A 13,544-nucleotide genomic window follows, 5' to 3' on the forward strand; every position below is an offset into this window, starting at 1 on the left:
TGAGTTTTGGTACCCCTGTAAGTCTATCTGCCCTAGCTCTCCTCTGGGGTGGGGGAATAGAGGGTACTAGATCAGAGCTGGCTAGGAGCAAGGCCAGGGTGGCGGCCCATACATCCTCACCATTAGAGGTATTTATGGGATTAGGGATAACTAGGACCCTCCTAGCCTGAGGGTCAGTCTAGAATCCCATTCCTTAGTTTGCTCCATACCCCTTTGTTACATCCCCATCCCCGTTATCTCAAAACCCATCCGTAACAACAACAAAAGTTAAGAAAAAAAACTGGCATACCCCTGGTTCAGTGACCATGTCGATACTCAGTGGCCATCAGATCAGAGCCCTGATTGGTAGGTCTGATTGAATGCAATGAGCTTGTCCCTGGATCTGTAAATATTTCTCAAACCACTATGTACAACTTATTTAAGTTTTTCATTTTGGTGACCCCAATATAGGTTTGTTCACATATATGTTCTTAACAGCACCATGTAATTAAATAGGAGCATGCTACTGGACTATACAAGACACATTTCCAAAATGACGTTGCCTTCACAGACATCACCTCCTGCACTGTTGGCCGCAACTTTGCCATACAGACTTCCTGCTCTGCCCCCTCTTCGCTGCATACCTGGCACTCCATTTTAGTTGCTTACTTCCCACATTTGCATAATAAACAGAAAGAATAATCTTAAAGGGAGCAGAAAGCTCTGAGCATTAGCAGAATTATGTGCAGCATGCAAATCTGATTATTCTGGAGTAGGATCTCCATTCAGGCATCTGCAAAAAATTCTGCTTATGAAATCATATACTTGCATACGTTCAATGCATTAATATATAATATTCATTGGACTCCTACCATGTATTTAATAAAATTTGGATTTTTACATTCTTGGAGGCCCTGTTTTTTCAAAGCTTTTACACAAGAAAAGTGGATACTTTGAAATGTCCCAAAAGTTTTAGACAACATGAGGTTGCACAAGAAATTTGAAAATGTTTGTGTTTTTATGCTATTTTTGTCAGATTTCAACAAAGTGGGCAGGACTTGGAGTAATAATTGTGCACACAACTTTGCCTCTTGCCTGATTCATTAACAGGTGTGGGCCTTCTAATGAAACAGGTGACCCAGACTCTACTCCTCAACATCGGTTCAAAAAACGCTGGTTTTCATGAACTGGGACCTAAGACTGTCTAAGGGTAAGTGCACAAAATTAGGACCTGCGACATCCTGGATGCGGTGGGTTCTGACCTGCGGGGCCGCGAGTCTCCTTTGCAGGAGACCGCAGCTGCCCGTGCCCACGTTCCGGGCTCAGGCAGTTGCGGTCTCTCGCTGTGTTCTCCTCCGGAGATCACTTGCGTCTCCGCAGTAAAGAACTGACATGCTGTGGCTTGGGAAGCCACACTGCAAGTCAGTTTTCGCTGCAAGAAAAACAAACAAAGTGGGCATAGGATGTCTAGAAATCCCAACCAGTGTGCTTGTACTGCACAAAGCAGTGTTTTGGAAAAACAAGCAAAAACATACTGTATCCAAAATGCTGTGAACCCTGATTGTGAGCACGCATAGACAATTTATCATAAATCAGTGTTAAGCCTGGTTTAACGCAATAGATAATTAATTTAATTTTAATATTTGATCAACATCCACGTTAAAGCAGACAGCTACGGACTCGTATTATCAGGCTGGGAAGTTCCATAGTTATTTGGCCATTCTCAGTCTAAAAATACCAGCCCTCAGCCGCCCCATAATTGGCACATCACACTACTGGAAAAAAAATAGTTCCTCTGAAAAAAACATTCCTCCACATCATCGTTTGTTCACCAATGTAGTAAAAAAATGTTCCCATGTAGCTCTGACATAATCCACAATCCAGTACTCTAACTCAAGGGACTGTGAATAGCAAAAACAAGCAAAAACATACTGTATCCAAAATGCTGTGAACCCTGATTGTGAGCACGCATAGACAATTTATCATAAATCAGTGTTAAGCCTGGTTTAACGCAATAGATAATTAATTTAATTTTAATATTTGATCAACATCCACGTTAAAGCAGACAGCTACGGACTCGTATTATCAGGCTGGGAAGTTCCATAGTTATTTGGCCATTCTCAGTCTAAAAATACCAGCCCTCAGCCGCCCCATAATTGGCACATCACACTACTGGAAAAAAAATAGTTCCTCTGAAAAAAACATTCCTCCACATCATCGTTTGTTCACCAATGTAGTAAAAAAATGTTCCCATGTAGCTCTGACATAATCCACAATCCAGTACTCTAACTCAAGGGACTGTGAATAGCAGTAAAGTACAGCTATTCACTAGGTGACTACAACGCTTATCAGAGCTGCTGGTTCAATGCTGTGCTCAGTGAGACCTTGCAGCTCTGATGACAGTTACCCGGAGTCTTTAAATAGCTGTACTTTACTGCAATTCACAATCGCTGGAGTTGTAATTCTACATCGTGGATTACGTTGGAGCTAAGTGGGAACATTTTTTTTAATAAATTGGTGAATGAGGGAGAGTATGAGGGAGTCTTTATTAAAATAGATCAAAGACATCCAACACGCAAATGTAAAAGTGACAGAACTTTTAATTGTGGTCAAATGGTAACCGTGTACATGTGGTACATTTCTGTTATCGACCTTTCTCAAACACGCACACCTGTAATGTACACCACAAACTCTGTATTTAAAGAATGGTGCTATGAGGAAATGCGATCATCAGCCTACAGCTATAATGGGCCTTCCCAGTCTGATAATACCAGCCCCCAGCTGTCTGATTTACCTTGGCTGGTTATCACAAATAGGGAAGAGAAGAGCCCATGCCATTTTAATTTTTATTTATTTATTTATAAATAAATAATTTTAAAAAAGGCATGGGGTCCACTATAGTAATGATAATCAGCCAAAGTAAAACAGAAAGCTGATACTCATTTTTTATTTTTTTTCCCCTATCCATATTTGTTTGCAGGGCAATTGTCCTGCTCTTACCACGATTTTGCTTCCTTTTACAGTCCTCTAGCCCCTCCTACTACCACTTTACAGCCATATTACAGCATCAAAGTTCAGGTCGCCATTGACTTATATGGGGTTAAGGGTCTGGGATCAAATTTGGGTCAAGTCCAGGTACCGAACTGAACTTTTAACTAAAGTCCGGCCGAAACTGGCGAATATCCATGGATCCGTTCATCCCTTCTGGCAGTAAAAATTTTGTAATTTTAATGCTGTGCTGCCTTAAGAGGCTAAGTGGGCCTAGTTTTATTCATTTATGCACTTCTATTTATGTCCGCAAGGTAGGGAATTATATTCTCTATGTTGAATAAACCACACAAGTAAACTTCTGCCTACTTCTTGGTTCATTTACAACAAATTAATGTTAAATGGAACATAATGCTGACATTACCTAATACGTCTACTAAATTCTATAAATGTCTTTACTATTTAAAGTCTGGACTGAATTCATAGTAGTTAGAAACCAGTGATCCATTCTCTCTCTTAATTATAGGCATGGGATTACAGCTGAGAATAATCCAGCTGAGGCATCCCAATATTTCATGCTCATTCTCTCAATCAATTAGCAAATTATAAGCCTCAATGAATTGTAAAGGTGGTTTTCAAGGCAATTACCCTGGGGTTTATTATTGATGTAATTGCTAATTTGTATTTGTATGGCTTACTAAAAAAAAAATAATTTATTTAAAACTCTCTTCATTTTTTTTGTTATATACTACTACAGTAGTGATGGGCGAACCCGAACTGTAAAGTTCGGGGTCCGCACCAAACACATAGTGTTCGTGCACATGATCCCGAACACGAGATTTCCTGGGAAGCTCATGTTACATTTCGGGTCCAATTCGGGTCTAGGGGCTGTAAAAACAAGCACATTATTAAAAAACATTATGTTTATACTTACAGATCCCGTAATGCATTCTGCAGACTGTCTCCCAGCCGCTTCTGCTTCCGGGTCCGATCATTAACTTCCAAGGGGTATTCACTGCACTGCTGTCACTCGGCAGTGCTCGGCCATGTTTGCGATGACGTCAGGGTTCAGCCGAGTCCATGGCTCATGGACTCAATTGGACTTTAACTGTCACTGTGCAAGTCTTGCATCAGTATTACCCGGCATGGCGCACAATCTCCTGACAGGAGCAGGTCGTCTACATGTATTTTCATGTGGGGTGATGCAATGCAAGACTTGCAAGAGTCATACACAAGAGGAATCATACCCTCAGTGTCAGCCTGCTTCTCGCTCTGTAGAGACGCTTGTCTGTACAGAGTGATAAAGCAGAGTTGACATTGCTCTCTCCACTTCTCGCTCTGTAGAGACACTTGTCTGTACAGAGCGATGAAGCAGAGCTGACATTGCTCTACCCGTGGACTACGTTGGACTAAGGATTTTTTTATAATAAAGATGGCGTCTCTAAATGTTTTTCTGTTTCATTTCAAATAAAACTTTTTTTTATGTGTTCGTTTTTTTTTTACTGTTTACTAGAACTTCATGTTGGCTATGCCTAATTTGGCGTGACACCATGAATTTCGGGCTTAGTACCAGCTGAGAATACAAAGCTGGCATTAACCTCTTTATTACCCAGAGTGCCACCGCCACCGTGTTTACATTGTATCAAGGTGTCATCTCTTCAGTGTTGTCCCATGAAAAGATATAAAAAAAAATATTTACTAAAGTATGAGGGCTGTTTTCACTTTTTTTTGGTATACTGTTTATATATACAGCAATCAGAAGTGAAGCATAGACGTCATAGCAGACACATCTCAATATAAACTGTCTGAAGAGGACTCAAGAAGCAAGCCTTTGTGATTAAATTGCGGCAAAAAAAGCTACTACTGAGAACTGCAAAGAAGAGACTTATTTAGGCCAAGCCACAGAAGGACTGACATTAGATCAGTGGAAATACTTTTGTCTGAGTGATTAGTCAAATTTTGTGATTTTTGCTTCTGCAGTGTCTTCCTAAGATGCAAAAAAGGTGAGTGGATGGTTTCCAAACATGTGGTCCCTACCGTAAAATATGGAGGAGGAATTGTGATCACATAGGGGTGCTTTGCTGGTTATTTATTCCAAATTTCCAGAAACACTTACCCAACATGACTATCACAACATTTTGCAATGTCCTCTCATCTTGTTTTCACCTAGTAGAACCAACGTTTATGCAGTAACAGAACAATGATGACCCAAACATGCCTCCAGGCTATGTAAAGGCTATGTGATCAAGAAGGAGAGGAATAGAATGCTGCATCAGGTGATGTGGTCTCCACAATCATCTGACTTCAACCTAACTAAAATGATTTGGAGTTGGATCACAGATTGAAGACAAAGCAACAAATAAGTGCTTAGCACCTCAGGTAATACCTTTACCTATTTCACATGTCCATTTCCTGTACATGTGACATCCGTTTTCATATGTAACGGAGACAGGGATACACATAGACCCATAGAAATCAATGGGTTTGTGCACACGTCCATGTTCTCACATGTGTGTCCGTGTGCTCCACACGGCAACATGTCCGTTTTTCTCCAGTAGCACGGACGGGTGTCACACGGACCACCCACTAATGTGGTCTGTGTGACATTAGTGTAACCTGTACTAAAGAAAATGCCTGTCACATAAAAATAAAGAATTTTTATACTTACCTGTCTCCGTCTCTGCCTCTGCTTTTACTTCCGAGCCCACTAAATTTGGTCATGCATATTCACTGCATTCACCACGGACCAGAAGTATACCATGTTTTCCATCTTGGGTTACTGCCTTCTTTCTTAATCTACAAAGTTCAAATCCCAATAAGAACAAGGAAAACAATTTCATGAATTGATGTATCCAAATGTTTGACTGGTGCCTTATATACATTTTAAAATGCATGCAAAACTATGTTATCCTTTGCTATAACAATAACCATAGCTTAGCTATAACAGACCCCACTTTTTTTTTTAAATCTTTCTATAAGATTTTGGAATGTATCTTGAAAAATATTTACACATTCATCCAAAAGAGCTAGATATGACAAAATGTTGGATGGGAGGGTCTGGCCCTCATTCTCTGTTCTAGTTGATTCCAAAAGTGTTTGGTTGGGTTGAGGTCAGGGCTTTATGCAGGCCAGGCTAGTCATTTCCTTTTACACCAAAGTCACCCACTATAACTTTGTAGATCCTCATTTGTGCACTTGGACACATTCATGCTGGAACAGAAAGAGGCTTCCCTAAACTCTTCACAGAAAATTGAACGCATACAAATGTCCTAAATGTCTTAATAAGTTGAAGTGATTACTGTCCTTAGATGCAGTTTATTTAAAGTAAACAAACTGCATTTCCCTCACACTCCTTGAGTTCATCCCTGAGTCTCCTGTTGAGTAAAGCACAATTTGTTGGCATTTTTTCTCTTACTTACACCTGAGGACAGGGGTTTTCTGAAAATGAAAAATTCCTTTAAGATTTCCCTGCACTGGAACTAAGAGGCTTATTCTAACCACATAGCATTATCTGTTCTCCATCGCACAATGAAGTCAGGCAAATAACGTTCTCCCATCATTCATCAAACCCAAACTATTCCATCAGTATGCCAGACTGAGAATTGTGATTTGTCACTTCAAAGAACACTTTTCCACCGCTTCAGAATCCAGACACATCTTAACATCAACTGTCCAAACATTTGCAACAGGTGTTTGATCCATGAATAGCATAATAAATTTTAGGGTTCAATTAGAATTGGTATTTAAATAGTTCTCCTCATCATGTTATTCACATTTTGATAGCGTGAGACTAAAGGCCCCTTCACACACAGAGATAAATCTTTGGCAGATCTGTGGTTGCAGTGAAATCATGGACATATTGTTCCATTTGTACACAGCCACAAACCTGGCACTGATTGTCCACAATTTCACTGCAACCACAGATCTGCCGCAGATTTAGCTCTGTGTGTGACAGGGCCTTAAGACGGCACCTAACAATTGATGAACAGTACCTCGCCATTGCGAGGCTTCAAGCAGGATGTTCTCAGATGCAAGTGGAGAAAGCTGAGAGTGCCACAGAGTGTCATCATGTCATCAGCAAGCTGTAACAAAGATACAGAGAGGCTGAAAAAGTTACAGAAAGGCATAGAAGTGGACATCCTTTGACCACATCCCACACTGATGACCGCTTCATTGTGAACAATGCCCTTAGGAACTGGATAGGGAATTTCACACAACTACCGGCACAATAAGGCTATGTGCCCATGCTACAGGATTTACCGCGGATTTGCCGCGGATTTTGCCGCGGATTTACCGCGGATTTGCCGAAAATCTGCAGCAGCAGCACTTCCAAGCCATTTCAATGGCATTTTGGAAATGCTGTGCCCATGCTGCGGATTTTTCCGCGGCGGATTTGCCGCGGATTTTGATCCGGAAAAATCTGCAGCATGTCAATTGTTTGGTGCAGATTTTGTGCGGATTTTTGGTTTTGAATGGGGGAGAAAAAAAAAAATGAAATCCGCATCAAAATCCGCGGCAAATCCGCGGTAAATTCGCGGCAAATCCGCGGGTGCGGATTTGCCGCGAAAGTCGCGGATTTTCAGGCAAAAAAATCCGCAGGGACATTCTAGCGTGGGCACATAGCCTAAAGGGAGGTGAGATTCACCCAAGTGTGACATCAGACAATTTAAAACTATTTACAACAGCATGGTTTGCGTGTTAGACGACCGAGAAGGGTACCTGACCACACCACTAGGCACAGACATCATCTTCGCTGGATGAGGGCCCAGTGGTCCTCAGTGCTGTACATTGATGAAAGTTGATTTACGCTGAGCAGAAATTATGGCCGCCAACAATATTGGAGATGTCAAGGAGAGCGCTATGTATCAGCCACTCTTGTCACCAGACGAGCCTTTGCTAGTAGTGGTGTTTAGTGTGGGAAGGTGTGTCTAGTCCAGGAATCTCAAACATGCAGGCCACATGTGGCCCCTGAGGCTGCTTCAAGCAGTCTGAAGGCACAGTTGACCCCTTGACGATCAAAACCCAATCCAGGGGGCCACTGCCATCAGCACTGTATTTCTGTTTGATTGAAATGTATGGGCTGGCTGATGGCATTGGTATAGCTGTGCAAAGAACATGACTCTGCGAGACGCTGGTAATACATTTCAATTGAATAGAAATACAGCGCTGACGGCGGCACCCCCCTGGATCGGGCTATGATCTTCAAGTGGTCTACGGTGCCTGCGTGACACGTGCCGAAAAGAGGACACCAAGGGAACTGAGGACAGGTGAAAAGAATCTTTTTTTATGTGTATGTGAAGAATGGCATAATAGGGGAAATTACAACAAAAACACAGGAACAGGATGAGACATTCTTATAAGAAGATTACCAGGAAGAAGGACATTATTATAAGATGGGGACCAGGAAGGGGGACATTACTAGAAAAAGGGGACCAGGTTGAGGCATTACTGTAAGAAAGGGACTAGGATGGGGACATTACTACAAGATGGGGACCACTGAAGGGGACATTAATACAAGATGGATACAAGAATGGGAACATTACTACAAGAAGGGAACCAGGATGGGCACATATCTACAAGAAGGGGACCAGGATGGGGATATTGCTATAAGATGAGGACAAGAATGGGGCATTACTACAAGGAAGGTACAAGGATTGGGACATTACTACAACATAAGGACCAGGATAGGCACATTACTACACGAAGGGGACCAGGATGGATCACATTACAACACAAAGTGGACCAGGATGGGGCACATTAGTAAAAGAATGGGACCAGGATGAGGCATGTTACTATAAGAAGGGGACCAGGATGTGGCACATTACTACAAATAGGGAACCAGAATGGTGCATGATACTACAAAAAAGGGACCAGTAAGGTCAATTACTACAAGAGAACCAAGATGTAGCATTACTACACTAAGGGAACCAGAATGGACACATTACAACCAGAAGGGGACCAGTATTGGGCTATTACTACATAAAGGAGACTAAGATGGGCAGATTACTACAAGACGAGGACCAGGATAGGGGACATAACTACAAGATAGGGACCAGGATGGGCACATTACTACAAGACGAGGACCATGATAGGGGACATAACTACAAGAAAGGGACCAGGATGGGGGAAATTACTAATTTAGTAAAATATTACTTATAAGAAAAGAAGAGGATAAAATGTAAAAAAATGTTTTAAAAAATTAAAAATAAAGACTGACATTTTTTACCCTTAAAAATACTGTTTTATATATAAACTAAAATAAAAAAGTGCATGTTTGCTATCTACACATCCATAACAACTCAAGCTATAAAACTGTATCATAACCCATATGATGAATGCCATTTAAAAAAAAATGTAATTGACAAGCAATAAATTGCTCTAAAAAGTGAACAAAAGATGTATAGAAAAAAAATTTGATATCACTAAAAATGTCACTTTGTCCTGCAGAGGATGCCCGACCCCCATCCCCCAATTCAATATTTTTCTATGTGCAGTCCATAAACCAGCTGAGTTTGAGACCCCCTGGTCTAGGCAATACAGAACTACCCTACACTTTGTGAATGGTAAAATGACAAGCCCCCTACTACTTGAATAATATCATTAATAGGGTGGCTCAGTGGCTAGCACTGCAGTCTTGCAGCACTGGGGTCCTGGGTTCAAATCTCACCAAAGACAACATCTCCAAGGAGGTTGTATGTTCTTCCTGTGTTTGTGTGGGTTTCCTCTCACACTACAAAGACAAACTGATAGGGAATTTAGATTCTGAGCCCCAATGGGGACAGTGTTGCCAATGTATATAAAGCGTTGTGGAATGAATGGTGCTATGTGTGAAAAAATATTATTATTATTAATCCAGTCATTGTGCCTCTGCATGGACAACACAGGCCTAATTTCATCTTTTTGGATGACAATGCTCCAGCTCTTCAAAGTCCAATCATTAGAGAACGGCTGCTGGAGACTAGGGTAATTCAAATTGATTGGCCTGCATTTTCTCCAGACCTGAATCCCATAGCAAACCTATGGTATCAGCTGAGTCGCCGTGTAGAGGCTCGTAACACTGTACCCCAGAATCCCAATGACCTGAGGGCCGCTCTTCCAGAAGAGTGGGATGCCATGCCTCAGCAGACAATAACTCGACTTGAACAGCAGGAGACGTCGTTATCGTTGTAAACTTTTTACATAAATTTCATCCAAAAGCCAAATATCCCTAACTTTTTGTGAGTAGTGTATAAGTGAGTGCAGTTAGAAACAAAGTAATTGAAATGCCTTTGCATAATGGTAACAAGGTGGTATATAGTAAACAGTGGGAAAATTACACTCATTGAGGTCATTTAGTGAACAGTTTAAGAGATAGACACTTACGCAGAATGGGTCTGCACATCATGCCAGCTGCGACTAAAGTTCTGCTTCAGCTCATTCATCATGCTGACTCCCAGCTTGTGCTTTATCTCTGCCAGGTGCTTCTCTTTGGCAGCTAACACTTGACGTAGAGTTACAATTTCATCTTCTAGCTATACAAATAAAGAAGCAAAAAAAAAAAAAAAAGTTAAAGATAACAAAAACAGATTTAGATTCAAGCGTCATTAGCAGAAAGTGTTACTTTGGGGATGCTGATAATCAGGAGTGTGCCAGCCATTCTCTTCAGAAAAGGACATATATTTATTATGATAGGTGTCTTCCATTTATTATATAGGAGATTGTATAGTCAGTATTTCTTTTTGTTGCCATTATTAGAATGTTTTTCATGTATTATATTGTAATTTTCCCATAATGCCTCTCTCTCTGTGCAACTCCTCTTATCTTTTTCTCACATCCTTTCTTTCTGGTCAGTGCCATCTTGGTTACATATGCATCTGGACAGCAGAGAGGATTCTCCCTCTATCCTACATCCTCCATCTTGTAACCCTCATCCATCCCTTCATCCTTTCTGATTTCCTCTCATCAAACCAAGGTAATGTGAATAAATAAGTTGAAGTTCAACCGCTGCATCGTCCTTCCTGGATTTACCACATGCAGCTGGTGAGGCATGGGAGGAGAGGATAACAAGTAACCTATCTACCAATGCTTGCACAGAGATCCGTGCTCACATTCATCAGACACATCTCACTCACGCGGATCGGTGGCAGAATACTAACAGGAGACCTAAATCCACAGTGCATGAGCTGAAGCAAGAATATTGTCTACCGAATGCTGATTTTTCAAGTACTTACAATTGAGGCATGCCAAAGAAATTCATGGGCATACAATAGTCTTGTCTGTTTCAAACAGTGGGGTCTTGGAAAGTGTATTACAGAATAATGCTACAAAGGGAATCATCTCCTTATTTTATAACTCCTTGCTGTGGGGCATCTTAGGGGACCCTATGTTTAGCACGACGTTAGGGTTCGAGAGGGATGTTGGTCCTATTACCGCAGATGAACGGGAAAGTATTCTAGAGTCCATTAAAGCACTTTCCATTAATATGACCCAGAGAAGGTTGCAAATATTTTTGGTCTACAGGGTCTACAGAACCCCAAAAGCGTTATTTAAAATGAAACTTAGAACTGACGATAAATGTCCAGGGTGCAGGAGGAAGGGTGCAGAATTGCTTAATATGTTCTGGTCGTGATTCTATTTAACTGATCTCTGGGAAAAGGTAGGAAACTTATTAGAGTATTAAATGTCTATATACGCTTGAGCCCGATATTGGGTATCTTGGGAGTAGTAGGAGAGGAGTTAGGTCCTGCTGCTACACAACTCACAATATCAAAAATGTTGTATCATACCAGGAAAAAGATTGCTAGACACTGGTTGGCCACTAGACCACCTGGAATGTCCAAGATAATTGCCAGCCTAAATAGTACCATTTCAATGGAGACAAGAATATATATCAAAAGAGGTGCCATTACTAAATTTGGTAAACAATGAGGGAGTGGGTTTGAAATCCTTCTGTGTTTTTTGATGAGCTTACCAGCGATGAGCTCTTTAGTGGTTTGCTTTTATGAGTTTGTATTTGGTATGACTTGTATTGCAAATTTTTATCACCGGGGCGTTTCGTTAAGGGGATAGTGGGATGGAGGGCAGTGTGAAACAGGTGGGCTGTTTTTAGGTATATAAAGAATATTGTGAACTTTAAAAGGGTGGTTCACCCATGTTTTTTATTGTCTAGTTCGATATTATATTGAGAAACAATGTCTCTCTCAAATACCTTATGTTGGCAATAGTGCCTGTGAGAGGCGCTATTGCAGACCGCTGTTCCCCGCTCCGGTGACGTCACGTCAAGTGTTGCACACATCACATCCTTGCGGCCGGCTTCAGTCTTCCTGACTCACTGAGCTGTGGGCGGTGTTTCACCGCTCGTCACAGCTCAGCATGTCTCCTGCTTGCAGCGTTCTGCTGTGAGGGTGGAGGAAGGAGAGAGCAGGGAGGGGAGAGGAGAGAGGAGGGAGGAAGGAGCAGGGAGCAGATGGGCTGTGAAAAGTGGTGAAACACCGCTCACAGCTCAGTGAGTCAGGAAGACTGCAGCCGACTGCAGGGATGTGACGTGGTCTGCAATAGCGCCTCTCACAGGCATATTGCCAACATAAGGTATTTGAGAGAAATATTGTTTATCAATATAATATCAAACTAGACAATAAAAAATATGAGTGAACCACCCCTTTAATATATATTGTATTCTAATGATGCCATAATCTGTTATGACTATATTGTGCCTAATAAAATTTGTTTAAAAAAAAAAATCTATAGTGTGTGTCAATATGTATAGTCTACCAACAACCCTAGAGCCACTCGCCATCTTCGTGAAAATATGTCCACAAAAAGCACAGTGGATTCTTCTGTGAGGCAAAAGAATTATGTTCCTGACAACATCAATGCATCGGAAGCAGAGTCCACACTAACTGCAGAATATGACGCACGACCCAAACATATAATCAAGTTGACATCAAAGGTCTGAGAGAATTATGAGACAACCGGAGACGAGTTAAGTGACAACCTAGATCATTTATGGGGCAGAGTTGAACAGTATTTAGCAGCACTTACATGCTCTGACAGTGACATAGCAGATTTAACAGCAGCCTTAAATCTTTATCTGCCGCCTATGACCATTACTAGCGCCTGTCTGCAAAGTTCTTTACATTCCTAAGTAACTCAAATATGGATAGTGCCACAGTATCGCTCGCTGAAGGTGAAATTCTACTCCAAATAAATACTACATTGTTGCGATATGTCCAAGATAAGGCAAAAACGTCACATTGGACACCTCCAAGAGGTTAGGTCAGGTCACACTTATCAACGTCAACCAAAATCACATCTTGATCTTCCAGATCATTGCACTCCAGGAAGTCAGCCTTTTTTAACAAGCTACTGGAGATCTGTGCAAATGTAGAGGAGGCCAGAGTCAGAAACTCCTTTTGTAGGAAGGAAGCAGAAATGGAAGCCCAATTAAATATTCTCCAAACCGAAAGGAAAGCAGCAACCCTGGCTAAACTAAAGGTCCTTGATCAAGCACTAGGTCAAGATGCTGATCTGGACTGCCTCATTCCAGGAGATGTGGAAGACCCAGCTGATTGCACTACTTGTCTATATACTAAGGCAAT

At 41.4% G+C, this 13,544-nt stretch overlaps 1 protein-coding gene across 4 annotated transcripts in view; it reads right to left on the bottom strand.

The window, feature by feature from the left end:
- TPD52L1 (TPD52 like 1) overlaps positions 1 to 13,544 on the bottom strand; it is a 145,437-nt gene that overhangs the window by 29,643 nt on the left and 102,250 nt on the right. For all 4 annotated transcript variants that reach the window (XM_075338287.1, XM_075338284.1, XM_075338286.1 and 1 more), the window contains exon 3: positions 10,330 to 10,478. In XM_075338287.1, coding sequence (XP_075194402.1) covers positions 10,330 to 10,478 — 149 coding nt within the window. The remainder of the gene's footprint in view (positions 1 to 10,329; positions 10,479 to 13,544) is intronic.

The sequence above is a fragment of the Anomaloglossus baeobatrachus genome, chromosome 3 (assembly GCF_048569485.1).
Source record: "Anomaloglossus baeobatrachus isolate aAnoBae1 chromosome 3, aAnoBae1.hap1, whole genome shotgun sequence".
Lineage (NCBI taxonomy): Eukaryota > Metazoa > Chordata > Amphibia > Anura > Aromobatidae > Anomaloglossus > Anomaloglossus baeobatrachus.